The 23554-nt window shown below is 54.5% G+C and overlaps 1 protein-coding gene across 1 annotated transcript; it reads left to right on the top strand.

Annotated features, from left to right (window-relative positions):
- The first annotated feature begins 3154 nt into the window (after window positions 1–3154).
- LOC114681327 (glycolipid transfer protein) lies at window positions 3155–23291 on the top strand. The gene is made up of 5 exons (XM_028854776.2): window positions 3155–3359; window positions 16733–16791; window positions 18157–18290; window positions 20324–20474; window positions 22200–23291. The coding sequence occupies exons 1-5, from the start codon at window positions 3257–3259 to the stop codon at window positions 22380–22382; spliced, it is 630 nt and encodes a 209-aa protein (XP_028710609.1). The 5' UTR covers window positions 3155–3256; the 3' UTR covers window positions 22383–23291.
- Window positions 23292–23554: the final 263 nt, after the last annotated feature.

Here is a 23554-nt window from a genome sequence, read left to right as displayed (position 1 = left end):
ACACATGAGACCCTGTAAAAAGATTTTTTAAAAAGCCAGGCAAGAGTGGCACATGCTTTTAATCCCAGCACTCGGGAGGCAGAGGCAGGTGGATCTCTGTGAATTCGAGGCCAGCCTGATATACAGAGTGAGTTCCTGGACAGCCAGGGCTACACAGAGAAGCCCTGTCTCGAAAAACCAAACCAAACCCAACAACTTCAGTAGAGGACCACTGAAGTCACATGTGTCATTGTGTACCTGTAGGGTACAACGAGGGGACCCAGTGTGTGGCTGCTGCGTTGTGAGATGCAGAACCTGTGATCCAAACAGAAGACCTCAGACAAACACTCTTCAAAGAAACCGCTTGTTCTCTTCAAAGATCTCAGTCATGGGAGTCAGGAAAGACTGAAGAATGTTCCAGACTGATGGACACCAATAGACAGGACAGCCACACTGCACAAGACACATGATTCTGGACTAGGGCCCTAGACACAAAAGACAAATCGAGACTGCTGAGTGGTATTCATTCCCTGCTCGTGGGTGAACAATGGTTCTGTGGGATGCCTTTGTTTGGAGAGATGAGCATTAAAGTATTTTAAGATCGTTTCAGTGACAAGCTATAAGATAAATCCAGTGACTGTACACATGTTTGAGAATTTAAGATTGTGGGTTTTTTTTGTTTTGTTTTGTTTTGTTTGTATTTTAACTGTCTAGCACTTGAGAGGCTGAGGCAAAATTCGCCTGGAGTTTGAAGCCAGCATGGGCTACAGAGTGGATGCTGGGCCAGCCTTAGCTGTACGGTAATGCCTATCTCAAGAAACATAAAAAATAAAAATAAGCCAGGCAGTGGTGGCGCACGCCTTTAATCCCAGCACTCAGGAGGCAGAGACAGGAGGATCTCTGTGAGTTTGAGATCAACCTGGACAAAGTGAATTTCAGAACAGTCAAGGTTTCTCTATTACAGAGAAACCCTGTCTCAAAACAAACAAACAAACAAACAGAAGTAAATAAATAATAAAGGGAAAAGGAAAAGAAAAAAGAGAAAATGAAGAAAGGAAGGAAGGTGGGGAGAAAGAAAAGGTAGGAAATATTTTTGTGTGGCTTATGAAATTTTTAAGTAGCCAATATGTGTAAAGTGTTTTTTTTGAACCAAAAAAAAAAAAAAAAAAAAAAAAACAGGTTTTAGACTTGTTTTGTGGGGTGTGAAAAATGAACACCCAAGGACAACATCTGGTGAGATGAACAGCCTGATAGCATCCGTCAGATGGATTGTGTGACCCTTAACTTTCCAATCTCGGCCCAACTGCTCAGCACACCACACACAGCTCATGGCACTGCCTTGCCAGCCTTCACCCTCGAGAGTTGTGGGACGACAAGAGTCAAGTGGAGAGCAAACACTTTGGAATGAGTTGGATGGATCAGTAGGTGAATGGACAGATGGACAGATGGATGGAAGGAGGGAAGGGTGGGTAGATGGGTACATGGGTGGATGGAGGAAGAGAGGGATGTTTGGGTAGATGGGTGGCTGGAAGGAGGGAAGGATGAATGAACTTTCAAAACACCACAAACCCACACGCAGGACCTCTCTCAAGACGTCAAGTCATTATCTTAAAGATCAGCTTTCCTGTACCACACGTGGTTTTAGAATGGCTTGGCTGGGATGAGCAGGTTGAGAAACCGGGATGTCATCTGATGTCAGAGGCCCCACGCAGGCTGTTATCTCTCTGTGGAATGGATGGAGGCGTCTGGAAGGTGGGTGGGGTTCTGGCAGAGGTGGAGCTCTAGGGAGACTACTGCAGCTTTAGTAAGAGTGTATCTTGGGATGCCTGAGGCAGCGAGGCTGGGTGGGGTGGGAACCAGGCGAAGTTGGTGGCTCTGGCTCCTATCAATTGACAATCTAACTTGATGGAGCACGTCATAGTCTGTGTGAGCAAGAAATAATAATGGTCCTCTCTCTCCCAAACCGTGACTTCCTGGTTCCACCGGGGGTCACGCCTGTGGTTTGGATCAATCTCTTTTGTCACCTGACCCCTGAAAGGGTAAATTAAAATCATTTAACAAGGTCTAGCATATGCTTTTCTGGCACAAGCAATCTCTCACTGCCCTCATAAACTACCAAGTCTTTACTGCACCCCGGCCCCTGCTCGCCTTCCCCATCTCAGTCCTAGCAGTCTCTTTCCCCAGCCCACTCCTCATCAACTCTCTGGTTCCTTGGCCGCACCATTATGTCTCTCAGTTTAAGACTGTGCTCAAGCCCTTCCATCCCTTCAACTCTCAGACCAATGTCACTCCCCCTAGAAGTGCTGGCCGGACCCCATTCTCTGTCCATCCAACTGCCTTGTTTATTTATCTAAGGACAGGATCTCTGCCCCAGCCTGGTCCCAGGGCTCCTTAGGTAACATAGGACAACCACTTCCTGGGCGCTGGGGTCACAGGCACGCACCCTATCCAGTTTATGCGGTGCTGGGATGCAAGGCAGGACCTACACCCTCAAGCCTGCTTTGTTTTCTTCACCCACAAGCCAGCTCTGGAACTATGAGTTTGCGTGTTGTGCTGCTGCACGGAGTCCCGACTAGACTGCTGGCTGGCTCCAGGACAAGGAACTTAGCTACATGGTCACTGCATCCTCGGTGCCCAGCACTGTGAGCAGCAGCCGCGCAGGGCAGGACCCTTGAATATTCAGTGTGGGCGAAGTACCAGGCTCTCCACGGCGAGGGATGTGGGGTGCACTGAGCTCTGGGTTTTAGGGCACAGCAGCGAGGTTGGATGGTGGCTGCGGGTGAACCCGGGTGCTGCGGCTGCGGGAGGCATGAACCTGCGACCTTTGGAAGACCCGGGATTGGGAAACAAGGCCCCGCCAGGAGGGTTGGACTGTAAGCGGGTCGGGATCAGAGCGACACCGGCCAGGACCCCAGGCTGGGGACCCAGGTGACCAGTGACAGGAGGGCGGTGCAGCGCCTCACCTGGGCGCGGCTCACCTGGGGCCCGCCGCCCGCGCTTCCTCCAAGCCCCGCCCCCGGACCAATGGCAGTGCGGCGGCGGGGGAGACGGGCTCCCATTGGTCAAGGGGGCGAGGCCGTGGACGCCTATTGGCAGAGCCCCCGGGGGGCGGGGCCGAGCGCTCCATGGCTCCGGCCTGCGGGCGGCGCTCGGCGCTCGCTGAGAGGCGCGGGCGGAAGTGGCGACGCTGGCGTCCCGGGAGGCGGCGGGCGGCGACAGCCCGGGCGCGGACGCCCTCGGCGCGGGCTGGGGCATCACCAAGGGCCTCGACCCCGAAATGGCGCTGCTGGCCGAGCACCTGCTCAAGCCGCTGCCCGCGGACCGGCAGATCGAGACCGGGCCCTTCCTGGAGGCGGTGGCCCACCTGCCGCCCTTCTTCGGTGAGTCCCCGGCGCCGCCAGCCCTTCCCACCTGCCCAGATCTCTCTGGCCCCTTCACTCCCTTCAGATGCACCCCAGCCCTTCTCCACCAGCGCTCCCTCTCACCCCTCGTCTCCCCACGGAACATTCCTCACTATTGCACCAGGGGCATGCTGCACCCACCCTCCCCCGGCTCCCCGGAACGCCTTCCTCTTCGGCTTCATTTTTTCCACCCCGTCCCTTTCAGAATGGTTCTCAATTCTCCCCCGACCCTTAAAAGAAATCAGCCCTCCCTTCCCCAGATCAAAGACCACCCCCAACCTCCAAGGGCTTGAAGATGGAGCTGCAGAACTCAAGGGCGCTTTTCAGAGGAAGTCATGAAAAAGATTTCCCTCGGTCTAGGAAAGGGGTCAGGAGAAGGGGAGTGGGTGGGGTCGTGGGGGTGATGTCAGCGGCAAGGTGCTTAGCTCGAATCCCTCCCTCCCTCTGGCTTGGAGAGGAGGGAGTCCTTCCTCCATATGTCAAGTTGAAGAAGCTCTTAGGAGTGTTAGCCTGAGTCCCCCCCCCCCCCCCCGCCCCGTCCCCCTGTCCCTGTCCAGTTTCAGACCCTCTTCCTCCCCTCCTCCAGCCCAGGCCTTGTTGGAAAGTGGAAGGAAAACCGATGCCGCCTGCCCTGCCCTTTGCCTTGCAGTCCACAAAGGGTGCAACCCGAGCCTTGCTTTCTTCTTCGTGGGGATGCTCCCAGTGCCCTACCCTGCTAGCTCACTTGGTGACTTTGCCGGATGACACCAGCCCCCGGGGCAGAGTCCAGTTGAAACCCACGCTTGGGCAGAGCCTTGGGGCTCCTTAGCCTGAGGAGGTCGTCTGACAGCCACATCGTCCCTTGCTTGGCTCATGGAGATGCTTAGGACTCGGTGGGAGCAGTAGTTCCCACCGCGGCTGTGTGGCCATGTGGCCATGCAGATGTGGACACCAGTTTTCCTCTTGAGCCTCAGAGTGCCTGTCTGTGAAATGGAGGTGCTGGTCTAGGCTGGTTATGGGGGATAAATGAGGGCTTGTAAGAGCGGAGGTGTGCTGTGGAGAGGAAGCCCTGGATGATGAAGGTCTTGAATCTAATTTGGGGCCCTTTCCATAGATGTCTGACAGGTGGCGTTCACCCTAACCCTGAGTGCAGTTGTCTGTGAGGGGAGGAGCCGTGACCTAAGAGCAGGCTCTTGGGCTCCCTCAGCTACTGCTGTGCCCCAGGTGTTCTGAGCATGAGCCAGCAGGTACTCTGTCAAACCTGTTGAGTGCATGGGACCTGCTTGTCCTCAGTATCTCAGCTGGAGATCTCAGTATCTCTCCAGGCAGGGAGCTGCTGGCTTTAGCTTTGATTTATATGACCGCATTATGTTTTTTTTTTAATATATTTATGTATTTATGGGCAACCAGGGCCTGGAGGACACTTTTCAGAAGTCAGTTCTTCCCTTCCGCCATATGGGTCCTGGGAATCGAACTCGGGTCATCCAGCTTCACCGCAATCTCCTTTACCCGCTGAGCCGTCTCGTCCACCCCGACCACACTGCGTTTTGTGTGTTCGTTTCCTCCTTGGTTCTCTGAGTAGTTGCTAGTTAGAGCCAGCCTGTCCTGGGTTCGGATTCTACGGGAGCCGGTAGTTCTCGAGTGAGGGCAGCTTTGCTCCTTAGTGGGTATCTGCTGGTGTGTGTGGTGCTGAATGCTGCAGGGCACTATCCAGGTGCTTCTGGACACCCTCAACACATTCTGAGTCCCAGCACTCAGAATGCTGCAGCCCTGTCAGTGGCTCCATGGTGGTAATGGCATGGCTTCCCTGTCTTCACTGGGGTGGCATATCAGCTCTGCACTTGGGGGCACCCCTTGTGGGTATGAGCGCCTGGCTGCTTTGGGAGGAGATGGGAGGAGGCAGCTGGAGCCAGGGCAAAGGAGTGTCCCTCCCTCCCTGCTCCTGGTCTCAAAGGACCCTTGTCTTTGCTGCCATCCTGGGCTGTGGATGTCACAGCTGTGGACAGAAGCACCATTTAGACCAGCGCTTCTGTGGAGTTGGCCTATGAAGGGTTAACTGGCATGGGTCACCCTAGAGCCTTTTATTGTTCACCAAAGAGGGTCATTCTTGGCACCTGCATAAAAGAAAACATTTTGAAAGCGCTCTTCCTGGGTGGAGCTTTCTCCTGTGGACTCAGGTTTCAGGAGGGTTCTCCCACCCTGGCCTAGGAGACCCACTGTCAGCTGTAAGTGGGGTCTTGGCCTGCATCTTTGGAGTGTCCCCAATCGCTTGCATGAACCAGGCACAGTGGCCCTGAACTACAGCTGGTGGTCTGGAGTGATGGCCACAAGGAGCCTCTCAGGCATTTTGAGAACAGGTTTTCAAATCAGCAAAACCCAAAAGTGACTGCCATTTATGGAGCATTTACTAGATGCTAAAGATCTAATATGGATTAATTGTTTCACTTAATTCCTTCACAGACATTGGTTTTGAAACCAGGGTCTTGTAGCTCAGGCTGGCCTTGAATGAACTATGTGGCATGGACTGGCCACAGTTTCCAAGCTGCTGGGGTTCTAGGCATGCCCACCATACTCAGTTTCAGGAGCCTATTGTTTGTTTGGTTGGTTTTCTGTGCTAAGATTTCACTCTGTGCTGGAACTCCCTGTGCAGCCCAGGCTGGTCTCAAAGGCGGTTCTCCTGCCTCAGCTTCCAAATGGCTGGCATCACAGTTGTGAGCTACTCTCTTGGCATCTCACAGCCTTTTGAAGTAGGATTTTTGAAGAACAACCCTCTGCCGTCGTCACTTCAGAATATTTTCCTTCTAGATTCTTCTTTCTATATCTTAGAGAGAGAGAGAGAGAGAGAGAGAGAGAGAGAGAGAGAGAGAGAGAGATGTTCAACCTCATTTTCCTTCTAACTACATAGTGAGGCTGTCTTCCTACGTCATTTCTCATATCCATAGTGGCTTAGGCTTCTACTACATGAACATGGCCACGATTTAGCAATCCCCTCATCCTGGACACCTGCATGGCTTCTTGCTTGTTGCTGTAGTGGACAATTCTGCTGCCAACATCGCCAGGTCTATTTCTCCTGCCTAGTTCTTTGGGTGTTTCTCAACCTTAGAAGAACTTTCTGGATCCAAGGGCAGGAAGGCTTCGGACCTGTTGGAACAACCACCTTAACTCCTCAGGGTGTGGCCTGGGATCATCGGCTGGGCTGGGTCAACACTGATTCTCTCTGCTCCTATGGGTGTGGGCCACATGGCAGCCTGCTCCCCTGGCTTACAGCATCCCCGTGGGGACTCACCCCGCCTCTGTATCTCTAGCCTGAATTCTTGCACTCATGCAGGTCTTACCACGTCCACTTAGAGGCTGGTCCTTCACCCATCTTTTCTCTCCCCTCTGACCCAGTAATTGGATCTTCCCGGCTGATCGGTTACAAGACTGACCTGTGACTCCTGCTCTCTTATCTTTTAGGTCAGTTCTGCAGCTACTCTAGAGTCCAGGAGGCCTGATGTCCCTCCGTGGCTAGAAGCCTCAGTGGTTCCCTGTTGCCCTCTCCTGAAATCTCTGTGGCCAGCTCTCTGAATGACTCCCAGTCCACAGCTGGCATTGTGCCACTGTCCCCAGAGCGTTCCCTGTGCCAGCCTTTCTCCTCACTCTGCATACCACTCCACTCACCCACCCACACACCTCCTTCCTTTTGTCTGGCTGGAGTCCACAGGTCCTTAAGGAATTGGCCTAGCTCTAACCCTACCCAGAAAGTCCTTCCTGCCCACTGTGGCTCCTAGAACCTATTGTGTTCTGTGGTTCTGAATAACTTCAGTGCCCAGGACACTGTGAGCTGCAGCATTTGCTGAATGCATCCTTTTTTTCTTTACTTAGTTTTTTAGTATTTTGAGCCCCTTTGTAGCCCAGTCTGGCCTTGAATTTGTGACACTCCTGCCTCAGCCTCCAGAGTGCTGGCGTTACCAATCTGCACCACACTTGGCTGCATGAAAGAGGTTTGGGGGGAGATGTTTGTTTGTTTGTTTTTTCCATTCCCATTCTTCTAGGTTCCTGCCAAAAATGCTCGGCTTTTCTTTCCATGTTAAAAGACATGATCAAATCAGAAGCCATACCCTCTCTCCATCCTGCACATGTGACAGGCATTACTAATCAATCACACTTCTGTTTTCCCCTCTGAGCATAGATACAGCCTCAGCATATTTCTCTTGGTCAATCAAAGTTGGTCCATGAGGTGACTCTTATGACGACTCTTAGCTGTCATTGTCTAAGGAAAAGCCCCGGATGGAGGAACCTAGGGCCATGATTTCTTCCCCTCACTTCTTGAGGTTTTAATGCTGGGGTACACTTCCTTCATTTGTGACTCTTAGCATAATTACATCAGTGTCCTTGGGATCTGCGGGTGCCTGCCACTCAGTAAATGTTCCTGAGTCCGAACAGTGGCGCTCCTTTTCCTCTGCTTTAGCGCCTGCTCCATTGGGGGTGGGCGGCGATGCTACTTTAGAATCTCAGAATCCTCTGCTTCCTGCAGCCCGAGAAACCGAGGCCAGAGAAGTTATAAAACTTGCCAAGGTCACACAGCCAGTGAGTCACCCATCTACCGAGACCAGAATTCAGGCCTCTGGACAGCTCACACAGTGCTCCTGGCTCCCTGTCCAGCAGAGGAGAAGAAGAGCCCCTGTGGACACAGCCTGCTGGGCCCCTGCAGAAGTCCAGTAGCTTTGCTGGCATAATAGTGACTTTGCCACATGGCAAGTGGCCTGGGAGCTGCAGAGTAGATGCCCATGTGTCCCTCTCGGGGACTTCTGCCAACCACCCTCCTGCCACTCTGAGCCTGTGGCTCTTGCTTCTTGCTGTTCCAATTAGAACGACTGGGGTGCAGGGACCACTAGGCTTGGGGGAACCCCAAGCAGGACAGTGTTTCCTCTAATCGGGATGCACAGACCAAACACGTGGGAAGTGCCTCCTGCACCCTGATCTCTAGGACACTCCCCTGGTTCGCCAAGCCCTTTTGGGGGCTGAGGACCCCTGGCCACAGCCCCGTCGTGTTTTACATGTCCATTGAGGGGTGTTTGCATGTTGACTCTTCTAAGGCAGGTGCGGTGGGACTGTGCTCCCCCTCCACTCCGGGAAGCTGGTGACGGTCCTCGTGGTGAAACAGGGGACATAGACTGTGCTGGTGTAGGGGGGCACTTGGAAGGTGAAACAGTACCCCAGGGGACACAGAGCCGAAGAGACCCTTCCTGTCCTGGTTTGTTCGGCTTTGAAAGTCCTGTAAGCGGTGTGGTATCAGAGGGAGGCATGGTGAGCCCTGCCCAGCGCTGGTCCTCCTGGCTCAGTGTGGACTGTTGCCAGTCCACAGGATGGCTGCCTTTGAGGTGCAGAGGGGAGCAGTGACTTTGGATCCAACTAGTTTCCTCCCGTACCCGTACCCTGGACACCTGGGATAAGTGGGTGGCAAGAAACGTGGACGATGTCCTCGTCCCGCTGAGCCCCATCGGGTTTGAGTTCTGTTGGCGTCTGGGTAGAAGCACACAGTCCATGTCCATGCACTTGCCATCTGAAGCCCCCAGGGGGTGACCTCACAAGGTGCCGATGGTGCTTGATGCTGGAGTCACCCCACCTTCGCCTGGGTGACAGAGGCTGCCGGAGCGCACGCAGTACAGCCCTTGGGAAACGCGGCTCTGCCGCAGAGAAGGCATTCCTGAGCCTTGGTGACTGACTGCCAGGGCCCAGGGCCAACTCTTGGCTGCTCCAGCCTGAGAATCACTCCAGTGCAGCTGAGAGCCATGTAGAGTAGGTCTGGGGCCCCGGCGTCCTCCGCTTGCTCACCCTGGCCTCCTGAGATGGCTCGTCGGCCTTTCCCTGTTCAGGACATCTGGTTCTGAGGTCCAGGCCTCTCTGTTAGTGTGAGAGCAGAAGAGCAAAGGAAATAGCCAAGTGTGTGCCTGAACTTGTGGACCTTGGCACCTCCTCGCCTGCTCTGCAGAGGGAGGAGGCACACACAGTGCTTGGAATCTCTCAGGAGCCGAAGTCAGGCCCTCCTGTGACCTGACCCCCCCCTCCCCCCCCAACACCCCCGGCAGAGCAGAGGTGGCTAGGCAGTGTCCAGATGGAAGCTCTCCTGGCCCAGGATCTTGTGAAACACATGTATGTCCGCATCACAGCTAGCCTGACCTCCTTTAAGATGGCTCTCAGGGGCAAGCGTGGGAGTGACTGGAAACTCATTTCTAACCCTTATGAAGGAAGGAAGGAAGGAAGGAACGAGGGAATCGGGGCGTTTCTTAAAGAGGTCCTCTAGGCGGACGCAGCCCTGGGGCAGGGCAGTCAGCCCTGCATCTTCAGGGACAGCTGTGTTCTGTGGGAAGTCCTCTTCTGGGCAACGTCTTCCTGGGCTTCGGTGTGGCTGGGGAGGGGAAGCTGGAAGTCCTCTTCTGGGCAACGGCTAACTGGGCTTCGGTGTGGCTGGGGAGGGGAAGCTGGATGGGGACATGTGACAGCGACAGAACCTGTGGCTCTGGTCTCAGGTTTCATTGTTTCTGTTTTTAAAATGGCTTTGTGGGTCTCCCTGCTTCTGTTACATTCTTACTCAGGTCTCCCTGCTTCTGTTACATTCTTACTCAGTCGGTCTTTCCCTTTATTGTTACAATGTAGCTAAGCTTTCTAAGCTCTTTTCAGGGACCATCAGACTCCTGCCTGCCCCGGGACAGTCGAAGTCGGCTTCCCCTGGCTCCCTAGTAGTCTACACGCTGTTGCTCCAAGGACATCCCTTTACTCCCACCCAAGCCCGCCCTGTAACGCTCTGGAAGTCATGCTTGGGTGATTTCGGTTGGCTTTTCCTCTTCAGTCCGTCAGTGTTTCTTCCTCCTTCCCTTCTCCGATTTCTTCTTTAATCCTTCCCGAGTTGTGCATGCTAGGCACGTACGCTCCACCATAGATCCAGTCTCCAGCTTTCCGAACAACCAAGATCATTGTTTTCTGGATTTCCTTTTTGGAAAGCCCTGCCTGTTGAGAAAGATAATGCTGTGATATGTAATAGGCATACTAAATAAATGCATAAATGCATGCATGAATGAATGAATAAGACTTTTTATTGAGGTGCCTTTCAGGAACTGTGCTGAGCCCTTCCCAAAGCCTCAAATCATTACTCTTATTTTACTAACAAGCAGTGTAGCTCAGAGACATTAGCTAATTTCCCCCAGGTCACACAGCAAGTCAGATTTTCTCAACTGTGCTTTCAACTCAAGGCTGGCTTTTGCAGGAGACAGGATCTCACTATATAGCCCTGGCTGGCTTGGAACTCACTATGTAGACCACCAGGAATAGCCTCAACCTCACAAAGATCCTCCTGCCTCTAGTTCTGCCTCCTGCGTGCAGAGAGGGTAAAGGTGTGTGTCACTACACCTGGCCTCAAGGCTGGCTGTTATTAAAGAGGGCCACTGTGGACAGACAGTGTGCAGATGCAGGGTGGCTTCTTAAAGGCTCTGGATTGGCCTTTTCCCCTTTGTAGGCAGATAATGTAGAGCAGAGCCTGCCTTAGAATGTGGGCGTCCTCCGTGTTCTTTCCTTCAGAATTGGCCTATGACCTGAGCCTGGACACCCCTCCCCAATTAATAAAAGATTCATCTCCATCAGCTGTAATTTGAGCCACCCATTCTGACCTTGTAACTCAGGACCTGTAACATTAATCTGCTGGGAGTGTCTAACAAATTTTTTATCTGGCTATGAAAAAAGGCATTCCCAGCAGAAACTCCCCACACACACAGCGTCTGTTGCCACATAGTGACCACTCCTTGGAAATAAGCGCTCAGGGATTGAGTTAGGTGTGTCTCATCAAAAGCCGAGTGCATCCTGGTTCTTCATGTGATTGCTCATTTACCTGTGACAGAGTCTGGCCATGTGGTTCAGGCTGGGCTTCAACCCTCCATCTTCCTGCCTTGGCCCCCAAGAACTGGGATGACATTTTGTTCTTAAATGAAAATGATTTCTGAGAGGAAGTGGGGGTGGGAGTGTCAGGACATGGCTAATCTCTTTGTTGCTCCAAACTGGGACAACAGGAACACCCTTTGTTGTGACAGATAAAGCTGCATGCCTGTAATTCTAGCTACAAAGTAAGTTCAAGGCTAGCCTGCATCCCTGAAGTCTTATTAGAGAGACAGAGACAGAGACAGAGAATGGACAAATAGGGCTTGGGAGGAAGACCTGAGTTTAATTCCCAGAACCCATGTAAAAATGCCAGGTGTGGTGGCTCATGCTTGTAATCCAGCACCAGGGAGATTGGGATAGGTGGTTTCCTGGAGCTCACTGGCTGGCCAGTCTAGCTCACTTAACAAGCCACAGGTCAATGAGAGACGCTTACCGTCTCAAAAAAGATGGAAGATGGCACCCAAGGTTGACCTCTGACTTCTGAACGCCTGTGCACCCACGTGAGCGTACACACAAATAGCAGAATAAGGCAGTAAAGACCTTTGGAACACCTAGGATGGAAATTTCCAGACCCGTCTTTTCTGGAGAGGGAGAATAGGGGGCACTCAGCCTTACTATGTCACCCAGGCAGGCCCTGAACTGATATTTCCTGCCTCAAGCCTCCCAAAGGCCAAGGCTGTGGGCATGCACCGCCACATTGCAAGGCTGGAACCCAGGGCCTTGCACATGCTTGGCAAGCGCTGTCTGTGATGCCCGGCCACACCCCGGCTGGGCTGAGTACAATGACCTGTGTTCAACTGTGTTGAAGGAGGAAATGAGTGTTTCTGGGTGGCATGTAGTGACAAGTTGGCTGGTGGACAGTTCTGCTTTTCTGGGCAATGTCAGCCATCTGTGCCGTGCTGGAGACCCAGGCAGGAGACCCTAGGTGGCCCCTGTCCAGGCACAGTTGTCCCGGAAGGCACAGCTGGACTCTGCAGGCAGAGAGGAAAAGTTAGGCATCCAGGACCCAGAAGTGTTTTTAAAAAGATGGAAGACATTCAATGCAGTGCCCGTCGTGAAGGTTTGAGGGAGCCTGTGACGTCACCAGGCCACCCCTTCTGTTTTTTATGATGACTCTATTTAGAAAGATACAAACGGCTTGCTCTATGGAAGCAGGAACATCAGGGTTCCGTTTATGGGTTTATTTTAATTCATGTGTATGTGTATCTGAATATGCAGTATGTCAAGGGGCACCTGAAAGGGTGTACTGTGCTGGTTTGGTCGGCGCTGGTTTGGCCAGTGGCGGAAGAGTGGCCAGCCATGGTTACCAGAGTTAGGAGGGGCTTTATTAGAGAGAAGAGGGGACAGGACAGGAGAAGCCAGGCCCGGCAGAGAGGAAACAGAAAGAGAAAGAGACAGAGACCGAGAGAGTGTGTGGGGTGCATGTCCGGCTTTTAGGCTGGGATGCAGTCGCCTGCTGATGACGCAATAAAGTGCCAGAATCCTTACAGTGCCCACAGGGGAAGTCAGATCCCCCGATGCTGGAGTTACAGGAGGTGGTGAGACACAGGGTAGGGTGCTGGCTCCTCAGGAAGGGCAGCAAGTGCTGTTAGCTGCGGGCCATCTCTCAGCCCCCTGTGCTACATTTTAATACATGCTATGGAGAACGGTTAAGCTGGTATAGCTTAAAATTACTCAGCGAATGGAGAGATCCCCATTTAGTTGTATATTCTTCTTTCTCACTGAGATGAAGCATCTTTTTATTTCATCTGTGAATTCTTCATTCTAAAGAACTTTCTTCTTATTGTTCTGTAAATACTCTTTATATATTTGAGATAGTAAACAGCCTTTATTTACTTTCTCTGCTTCCTGCCCCACTTGGTGCCGACAGCCTCTTATGAGACGCTCTTGGGTTTTCTAAGCAGATTTATTGACCTTTTCTTATGCCTTTATTAGGTATGAGAGGCATTTCCCCGGTGTTCTCCCCGCCCCCCAGCTTTCCCACGCAGCCTGCCTGTTGGGGCCTGTTGTGTGACAAGAGGAGGTGGTGGCACTGTGGTCCTTCCTGTTTTTGAAGGCAGCTCCCTTCCTCCTGTGGGTCACAGGACAAACTGGAAAACCTTCCAAGTGCCCTCTCCCTCCGGGCAGCGGCGGCGGCGACAGCGAAAGAAGGTGAAACGAGTTTGAGGGAACTGTAAAACTAGCCAGACAAGAAAGGTGGTTTGTGGGCAGGCTGCGCCTGCCCGCCCGCCCGGTCTGGGGGAGCTGTTCACGACAGGCTGTGGGAACAGGTAACTGGGTGGGGCCAGCATGGGCTTAACTATTAGAAAGGCCATGGTGAGCGCTGAGCGTGGGGATTCAAGCCATGCTCCGGGGTCCCTGCCCCAGCACGGAGCTCACACCAACAGAGCCGTTCTAGAGAGCTAACGTGGGTCACTGTGGCCCTGTTACCCACCTGGGCTGCACCTCTGGGCTGCAGGAAGTGAAGGGTTCACACCCAGAGTTCTTATGTCACTTGTCAAAGCCATTTCAGAGTCACAATTCACACCCGGAGCCGGCTGGCTCCAAAGTGACAGGCAGCTTCCCCTCTAACCACAGAGACCCCGCTTCTAGGTGCCACTGGCCTGTTTGGCCTGCCTCAAGGGGCACACCGCCCCAGGCCTTTCCTGCCCATCCACCTGGGGTCACCCTGACCCCACACTCTCATCTTTTACTTGCTGGGGTAGGGTCTCACTCTGTAGCCCAAGCTGGCCTAGAACTCATGACCCTCCTTCCTCAGTCTCCAGCAGGCCGGGGCGACAGGCCAGGCCCACTCTCTTTCTTCGATCTGCCTCCGTCCGCCGCACCCTTCCCCCACAGCAGAATGGACGCCCTGACGGCTGCTGTGGGGACAGGGCCCGGGCTGCTTTGTGACCCTCAGCGAGCACCGTCAGGAGAATGGCAAACAATAAGCCTTTCTCCCGCCTGCCACCAGGGCGGGCGCTCAGCGCCACACCACGGCTGTGCCCACGGTAGCCTGTGGCTGCCCACGCTCTGCCATCCAGCCCAGCTTCCCGGCATCTCCCTTTGAAGGCTGTGGTTGATGATCACTCAGCACCTGCCATGTTCTCAGCCCGTATCTCCCCGCACAGCAGCCCTGCCCCGCGCGGGAGTTCTAGTCTCAGTTTACAGGAAGAAAGACTGAAGCCAAGTTCCTTCACAGACCCTCTGCCATCTTGGGTGGGTGGGTGGGTGCTTAAAACTTATACTGTGGGGGGGCGGGGTCATCCAAACTATGCTAGAGTGTAGACAAAGGGGAAGGGCGGGGTTGGTAAACTGAGGCTGAATCTGGATGCCTCTGGTACCCAAGGGGCCAAAACCACACCTGGGCTGTCTGTATCGGGGTGGGGAGGGGTGAAGACAAGAGAATCGCTGGAGCTTGATGTCTGCCCAGTGAGTGAGCCCTGGGTTCAGAGAGAGGCAAGGAGAGCGATTAGGAAAGGAGCCACTGTGGGCCTCTGGCCCTCACACGCACATGCGCAGAAGTGTGGGAGAGGGGCCTGCCAGGAAAAGCGCCACAGAGGTGAGCACAGACTACCAGGAGCCCGCGGGGACTCTGAGAAGTAGGGGCTGACAGCCCGCAGGCACCAGCGGCAGCGACCTAGGCTCCATGAGGGACTTCAGTGGGCCGATGTGGTGGGACACACCCGGCATCCCGGCGTTTGGAGGCTGAGGCAGGAGGACCATGGGCTACGCAACGCAATCTCCCCGAAAGAAAAAGAGTGGACCGTGGGATGTACGGTGGGGTTTGCACTCTGCAGAGGTCCAGAGGGATTTTGCTGGGCTGGGAAACCTGACCCTAGAGCTAGGAGGTCACAGACTGATCCACACCCCTTTCTTTCCCGGTGTGTGCCCCACACTGGGCACCTTGCCAAGTAGGTGTGAAGTATTTTTCTTTTAAACTGATTCTTGCATTTGTTTGTATGTGTGAGCAGCCACGTGTGAGCCATGGCACCTGAGTGGGGGGGTCAAAGGACAACTTGTGGAAATCTGTTCTCTACTTCTACCACGTGGGTCCCAGGGATTGAACTCCGGTTACCCGGCTTGGGACTGAGGTCACCACTGAGCCATCCTCTGGCCCTTGATTCAGTTTTTTTGGTGATGAGGGTCACACCCAGGACCTCACATGTGCTAGGCAGAGGCTAACCTCCACTGCGCTGAGCTGGACCCCCAGCCCAGATGCAGCACCGTTTCTTGGTTTCTTTCCAGAGACTCTGCTTTGTAGCCCAGGCTGGCCTCAAACTCTCCGCGTCCCTGCCTCTGCCTCCTGAGGGTGGGGATTACAGGTGCATGCCACAGGCCTGACTGGTGCGCCTCAAATCCTAATTTCTGATCCCTGTGCCAACCCTCCTAAGTGCACAGCGCCCCAGCTGACAATGGGGGGAAACCGATGTGCAGTCTGGGAGACTGGCCCCAGGCAGGGATGTCCGGCCCGTCTCATTACCGCCCATCTGGCTCCTCATCCCACTGTGTCTGGGGTGTGTCTCTCAGGTGTTTCCAGCTCACACCTCTTCATGCGGGCAGTAAAAGAGTATTCTAGATGACCAGCCACACGTGCTGGTCGCCCTCACTGGAATCTGACCTGTGGAAGTTCTGCTGCTGTCATACTCGGGAAGCCCTTAAGCGCCTGTCTGCTCCAGGGCAGCGGCGGTGTCTCCCTTCTGTGGGTTTAGCGCCTGCCCGGTGCCCTTGACTCAGACTTAGCAAGCCCACTTCTCAGCAGGGAGAGGGTGAGTGAGGCCAGTACTGGAATGTGACCCCCGAGGGCCCGCACCCTCCTCTCTGAGCAGCTTTGGCTGCTGTGGTATTCGGGCTGTGGTATGGCCTGCCAGAGGGGCAGAGCGAAGGGGGGGGGCAGAGCGCAATTCTCGTCCCCTGTGGAGCCTGGCGGTCCCTCCAAGCACGCATGGCCAGGCGCCTCAAAGGTGTCACGGCTTGTACTGCGCCCCATTCTCCTGGGACCTGCCAAGAAAGGTTCCCACCTCCCACATGGAAACGCGGTAGCTCCAGGGAGGGCAGGATGTGTGTCCTGTTCACAGGATGGGAAACTTGAAGCTCAGATGAAGCGCAGTGCCCAAGCCTACCCTGCCGGGAGAGTGGGACTCAAGGCAAGTCCAAGGTCACGTGGTTAGGCGCTGGACACTGCAGACGGGACACTGCAGAGCGTTCTCTTGGATCCATCCGTGCTGGGGAGAGCAACCCCAGCAGCCTCAGAGGCCCCGCCCAGTCAGAGGCCCCGCCCAGTCAGAGGCCCCGCCCAGTTCTGGGGTGACAATCCCATCCCACCCAGAGCCCAGCACTCCCTGAATTCACTTGGCCGTGGGGCCGGCCTTCTGAAAACTTATAAATGATCCTTCCTGAGCCCTAAACACACCATGGCCTGTGGTGGTTCTGAATGCCATCTTGGTTGGGAATCTAAATCTCTCTTCTCATTCTGTTGCCAGATTGCCTTGGGTCCCCAGTGTTCACGCCCATCAAGGCAGACATAAGTGGGAACATCACGGTAAGTTCACCCTCAGGCGTCTGAACCCGCCCCAGCCCGGTTCCCAGCCTGAGGTCAGGGAAGAGGGCAGAGATCCGTGGAGTCCCGCCCCCCCTCCCCCGCAGGGCCAAGGTTCTCAGTGCCCCCTTGCAAGCACACAGTCCGGGATTGGCCTGACACTCTGCCACCCCCTCCGCCTAACAAGGACTCCAGAGATGGGGGAATGGTTCCGTGTTCCAAACCTGCATGGCTGAGTTAGGACCCCCAAACCCACAGAAAAGCATTACTGGGCAGCACAAGAATGACCCCAGAGCTGGAGGAGTGGAGAGAGGTGGGTCCCTGATGGTCACTGGCCAGCCAGCGAGAAGCCATGTCTTAAAAAATAATAATAATAATAAAGGTGGAGGGCTAGCAGGATGGCTCAGTGGTCAAGGCTGCTTGCTGCTCTTTCAGAGGCCTGGAGTTTGGTTCCAGCACCCACACTGGGCAACTCTCAAGTGCCTGTAACTCCATTTCCACAGATCTAGTGTCCTCTTCTGGCCTCCATGGGTAGTCACATATACACACACACACACACACACACCCCTCCAGTTAAGCATCGTCATGCAGGCAATCCTGTAATCCCAGCACGTAGGCTGAGGCCTGAGGATCCATGCTAGCCTGGGCTATCTAGTCAGGCCTCCACCGCCAAGAAAAGAACAAAAAAAAAAAAAATCAAGTCCATGGTCAGCTTGACTCTCCCATGCAGAGAGCACCCAGAGGGCAGCACAGGACTTGGGACCCGTTGTGTGGTCTCATTTCTCCAACCCAGAGGATTTCGAACCCGGTCCCCCTATGACTGTCTTCACAGAGATGAGGAGCTTGAAGCTCAGAGTGGTTGATGGTTCACTTAAGGTCACACAGCGGGAAAGTGACGGGTGCGATTCAGACTCAGCTGGAGTCTCGACAGACCCATCTGGCGCCAGTTCAGGGGCTGTTTTGTCTGGACAGCGTTGAACCCTTTGCCTGCGTCCATCCTTCTTCACTGTGGGACTTCAGGCCTCTGATGTCCGTGACGGCATCAATAGCAGTGGGAAGACATGGCTTCAGGAGCCGGTCAGGCAAGGGCCCACTCCCTGCCCCAAACCTGTGGCCTTGGACACGGGCGTGCGTCACCCCTGAGCCTCAGTGTCCTCATCCGTTGACTGGGTTCTGAGTGCGGTGTCAGGGTCGCCAAAATGACCGCGTGAGGCACTTGGAGCATTTCCGGGACCCAGGCTCCTGGGTGGCACCAGTACCCATGAGCAGGCGGGTGGCAGCGCCCACAGGATGGGACACTCGGGCTCAGTGTGCGGCAGCTGTCTGTGGGGCAGTCTGTGATGGGAGGACACCTGTGCTCTATTCCAGAAAATCAAAGCCGTGTACGACACCGACCCCGCCAAGTTCAGGACCCTGCAGAACATCCTGGAAGTGGAGAAGGGCATGTATGGAGCCGAGTGGCCCAAAGTGGGGGCCACGCTGGCACTGCTGTGGCTGAAAAGGTGGGTGATGGCCTCGGGGTGGGGCGTGGCTGGGCCACGTTGGGCAAGGGGTGCCAACACTGCCATTTAATAGCTACAAGAAACTTCCAAAGGCTGATAGATTCACGGGGACAAGCTGTGGCACTTCCGGTTCTAGCCTGTTCAGAGACGGCAGGGGAAGTACATTTTCCAGTCTTAGTCTTCTCCGTTCTTTATGCACCTGATAATTCTCAGACGCTGTGAGTCCCCACGGAGGAGGCCACAGGGGCATCTGGAGGCCAGGTCACAATCCAGGTCCTCTGAGCAGGGGTGGTGTCCTGCACAGAGGTAGCCAATGTGGTGTGTGCACAGGTGGATTTGTGTATTGTGACTCTTGACAGAAATAGAGTAGATCTCCTGACTTTGCACAGGTGTGTCCCTGCTTTGAATCTTGTCAGTGGTCCAGCAGCTCCAGAATCCTCTAGCTGTGGGATTCCAGCAGCTGCTAAGAAGCCAGGGACCCTTGCCCGGCCCTCCAGCGCTCACCACTGTTGACGTCTCAGGGGTCTGGGCCAGGACCTAGGAGGACAGCTTGTCCCCTGAAGCCCATCCCCCAGCCCCCAACACATGCTTCTCTGGTGAACCAGACCTGGGGAAGCTGGCTTCCCGGAAGTGAGGCCGGGTGGTCATCAGGGTATGGTTGCTCTCAGAGCTGCCCCAGGTTCAAGGCCTGACCTTGTCAGCAGGCCTTGCAGGCCAGGGCTGAGGAACATCCCCCAGTCCATTTACCCAGCAGTAGCAAGGCAGGTGATGTCCTTCTTCATACCTAAGTCACCTGTGGGCCTGTGAGTGACCAGGAAGGCGGTGCTGGCTCTGGAGCCTAACACAGATGAAGTATGACGGGCACCTGTCATGTGAAGACGCTTCCAGCCAGGACAAGCCGGGACGGAGCTCTGCTCTCAGTGGCCTGCTCCAGAAGCCCTCACCTGGGCCACCCCCAGCCCCCTGCAGGAAGGGAGCAGAGGCATTTGTTTGGCGTCCAGTCTGGTTGTGTAAGGGGTAGAGAAGGCAGGAGGCTGGCGAGCAGCAGAAAGGGCACTTGGCCGTGGAGCGGCTGGTAGGCCCAGATTGGCCCCATGTGCATTTCACTTCTGTGGCCATGGCGGAATGGGTCAGATGGAGGAGGGGTCCTTTTAGCCCACGGTCTCTGAGGGCTCAGCCCTTGGTCACCTTCCCTGATTCTAGGCCCCGTGTGAGGCAAGACATCCTCCTGACAGCACTGTGCCGAAGAAGCTACTCATCTCATGACTGACAGGAAGCAGGAAGTCTCTAGGGACTCACTTCCTCCAGCTAGACCCCACCTCTCACAGCAACACCTAAGCCTTCAGCATAGGAGCCTCTGGGAATTTTCCTGTTGTCTTAACGCACTACAGGGCTGGCGGCGATTTGTGATATCTTGTGTACCCTAATAAATTTGCCTGAAGACCAGAGAACAGAACAAGCCACTAGATTAAACATAGAGGCCAGGCAGTGGTGGCACACACCTTTAATCCCAGTACTTGGGAAGCACACATGCCTTTAATCCCAGGAAGTGATGGCTGGGCGGAGAAAGATACATAAGGCGGCGAGGAGACAGGAACTAGAGGCTTTTCAGGCTGAGGAGTCCTCGAGATAAGAAGATGTGGCTTGTTCCTTTGTCTCTCTGATCTTCAGGCAAAGTTTATCAGGGCATGCAATCTATCACCACAGCGACTGCTTTCTATTCAGGTTTCTTGCTGTGCCCCATGAAGCATCTTAGGCAGGACTCGCTGTGCAGTAGAGGTGAACAGCCTGGGAGGCAGTGTGCCTGACTATCTATCTCTGGCCTGTGAACCCTCCGAGGGTCACACTGGCTTCATCCTTTAGGCCACGAGAGGCCGCAAAGACCCAGAATGGGCTCTGCTTAAAGGCGCCCCGCACCGGAGCTGGGCCGTCACATTGCTCAGAATGTGTACCTCCTCACCTAGGGGAGGTGCTCCCCTGCACGTGCACTCTTCCGGGCCCTGGTCCTAAATGACTGTCCCCTTGGACCACAGGGGCCTGCGCTTCATCCAGGTGTTCCTGCAGAGCATCTGCGACGGGGAACGGGATGAGAACCACCCCAACCTCATCCGCGTAAACGCCAACAAGGCCTATGAGATGGCCCTCAAGAAGTACCACGGCTGGCTGGTGCAGAAGATCTTCAAGGTGAGCCCCCAGGGGACTAGAAGACTTGGGTTCCTTCCCACTTACCCCGGGAAGGACTCGCCTGTGCTAGGAGATGGAGCTGGTGCGCTGAGGCCCTCGGGCAACCACGCCAACCCTGTTTGTGCCCGCAGGTGCCCCTTAGCGTCCCTGCGGGTCCCTCAGCCTGTTGGTCCCATGGCTGTGAGAAGAGACAGGTCCGCAGACTCAAGCCCTGCAGGGTGATGGTGGGCTGGCCTCACTAGCTCCCCTCTCACCCTGGGCTCTCACCCCAGGCACAGAGGGGAAGAAGGGCCCTGCCCGCAAGGAGAGAGCTGCTGTAAAGACCGGTCCTCAGTTTACTGTGGCCTATGTTGGGGTGATACTGACCACAGCTCCTGGAAAGGGCTCTCGTGCCAGCCTGGGTAGCTGAGAGGCCCTAGGTTCATCAGGCTGGGAGGCCTCCTAAATGTTCCTGGCTACCCTGCCCCTCACGATGTCCTCGTCACACTACCCCTTCCTTCCCCAGGAATCCCAGGCTCTAACAGGAAGGGTCCCAAGGCAGGCTGGGTTCAGGCAAGAACAGGTCATGACGCAGGAAGTGTGACCACCCCTGGGCCTTCTACCGGGGCATGGCTAGGTTCAGGGGTCATCTTGAGCAGCCCACTCTCACACCCTCAGGAATGACAGTGTCCCATGGGCCACCCCAGCCACCTGCAGGTGCACCAGTAGTGGGCGCTGTTTCCCACTCGGCCCTATGATGATCTCAAAGTCCCACGGTTCAGCCTGGGCCTGGCTGGCAGCCGCACCTCTTCCCAGGATGATCGTAGAGCACAGGCGTTCTAGGCTAGCCTGGGCAACATAGTCAGAACCCATCTCAGAAATAAAAGCTGGCACCTGGGAGCCTGCCTCCCCGAGCCTCAGTGGCCTCGTCTCTCACACCTCCAGACTTCCGCACAGTGTGCAGCATGTGGCTTAGGTTCAGGGCCCCAAAGCAACTACTGTCTTCATCATGTGTGATCCCCCCCCCTTCGCCCCACAAACCAGGGTCTGGGTGTTTTATCTGGCTGCGTCTTTGTCCTCTAAGGCTCTTAGGTTCTGTGAGTTTCTGGTTCTCTGCCTTTTGAAGTATTGAAGCAGCCGTCAAATTTAGCCCAGGACAGAAAGATGTGTGCCTGGTGCTACACTGGGCACCTGTGTGCCCCGTGCCATGCGGGGTGATTCACACAACCTCCCTAATCATTTTGTTGTGTGGTTTTGTGTTTATGAGACAGGGTCTTACTATGTAGCCCAGGCTGGCCTAGAATTCACTCTGTAGAGCAGGCTGGCCTCCAACTCACAGAGCTCCTCCTGCCTCTGCCTCCCGAGGGCTGGGACTAAAAGGTGTGCCACCTTGCTTGGCTATCTCCTCCCTAATCTTAACAGAAGCAACCAAATTGAGTGGATGCAGCTAAGGAACTTACTCGAGGCACAAGCTACAGTCTTCTGTCTGTCTGTCTGTCCCCCAAGCTGGTGTCCCTTAAAGGGGGAGGGAACATGCACTTTTCTTTTCTTTTCCCTTCCAACATAAGCAGAGAGACTAGCCCAGCACAAGTGTCAGGGACTCAGGCCTCCGGGTGCCCGGTGTGCCAGCCCTGGGTGCCCGGTGTGCCAGCCCTGGGTGCCCGGTGTGCCAGCCTTGGGTGCCCGGTGTGCCAGCCTGGTCTTGCCCCATTAATGCCGCACCTGCCTTCCCTCTTCCCTCTCAAGGCTGCACTGTACGCAGCGCCCTACAAGTCTGACTTCCTGAAGGCGCTCTCCAAGGGGCAGAACGTGACGGAGGAGGAGTGCCTGGAGAAGGTCCGCCTCTTCCTGGTCAACTACACGGCCACCATCGACGCCATCTATGACATGTACACCAAGATGAACGCGGAGCTTGACTACACGGTGTAGGCGCCCGGACACACAGCCCCGAGTGGGAGCAAGCAACCCCGAATCACTGTGAATCAAGCTGGGGTCCCCGGGTCAGCTTCCAGGTCAGCCCAGGTCTGCAGGGGCAGCCGCAGCTTGCTAGAGGTCATTTGCTTTTGTGTTTGTTTCTTGCCTGTTCTAATGGAGCAATAAACACCTAACTCCGGTTTGCCCAGCAGCCCAGGCTGAGCACACCCTTCCCTCCAGTGTGGTCAAAACCAATTAACGTGGCTAACGATCAGTTCCTAGGGTTTTCTGTCTTCTCTTCCTCTGCCCAGCTCGGGGGAGACATACACCTCACCCAGCAAAGAAACCTGGTCCATCTGGCCCAAGGATGTCTTCGATGTTTGGAGGACAACGGCGTCTGATTGGAAGTTCAGCAGGGGCCCGACTGTGGTGTCTGTTTAAAAAAGCAAGCTGGTGGGAGCCCTCACATGGCTGCACATCCGCCATGCCAGCCCTGTTCTCTCTTTTTCTTGCACTCTGTCTGGTCAGACAGGTTTTTGTTTTTTGTTTTTTGTTTTTTTTTAAAGCCGAAATGTACCAGCAAGCCTTTTCAAACGAGTGACTAGGCACACACAGGTGACCATACGAGACTGTATTCGCATTCTCCTGCATAATTATTATCTTCAGGGATGGCTTCTCCAACCTAAGAAACTGCCTGTCATGGGAGCCCTCCAGCTGTGGAGACCCAAGAAACTACCTTGCTGCCTTAACTGTCCTTCTGGCGCTAAAAAGAGCTCTATTTTTTAAAGTATTGGGGTAAACAGACCCTGAAAGAATTGATGTGTGTTAAAGAAAAAAAGAAAAAAACCCAATGAGGAACAATTGGTGATTTTTATGCAGAAATTAAATAATCCTTAATAAATAAATCTATATTTTGAAATCGTATCTGGGTGCTTCTGTGGCTCTTGACTCTTTTATTATATTCTGCATCAGAGGTTACAACTGGGGAGTCTCATAGTCGTTAACTTGGCACACCTGGGAAGAGGGACCCTCAACTGAGGAACTGCCTCCTTCTGATAGGCCTGTGGTGCATTTTCTCGACTGCTAATTGGTGCAGGAGGGCCCAGTCAACCCCAGGCAGGAGGGTCTGCGGTATAAGAAAAGAAGGAGTAAGCATTGTTGCTCTGTGGTCTATGCTTCAGTACCCA

This window comes from Peromyscus leucopus, chromosome 23 (genome assembly GCF_004664715.2).
Source record: "Peromyscus leucopus breed LL Stock chromosome 23, UCI_PerLeu_2.1, whole genome shotgun sequence".
Lineage (NCBI taxonomy): Eukaryota > Metazoa > Chordata > Mammalia > Rodentia > Cricetidae > Peromyscus > Peromyscus leucopus.
This window is presented reverse-complemented; position numbering and strand designations above follow the sequence as displayed.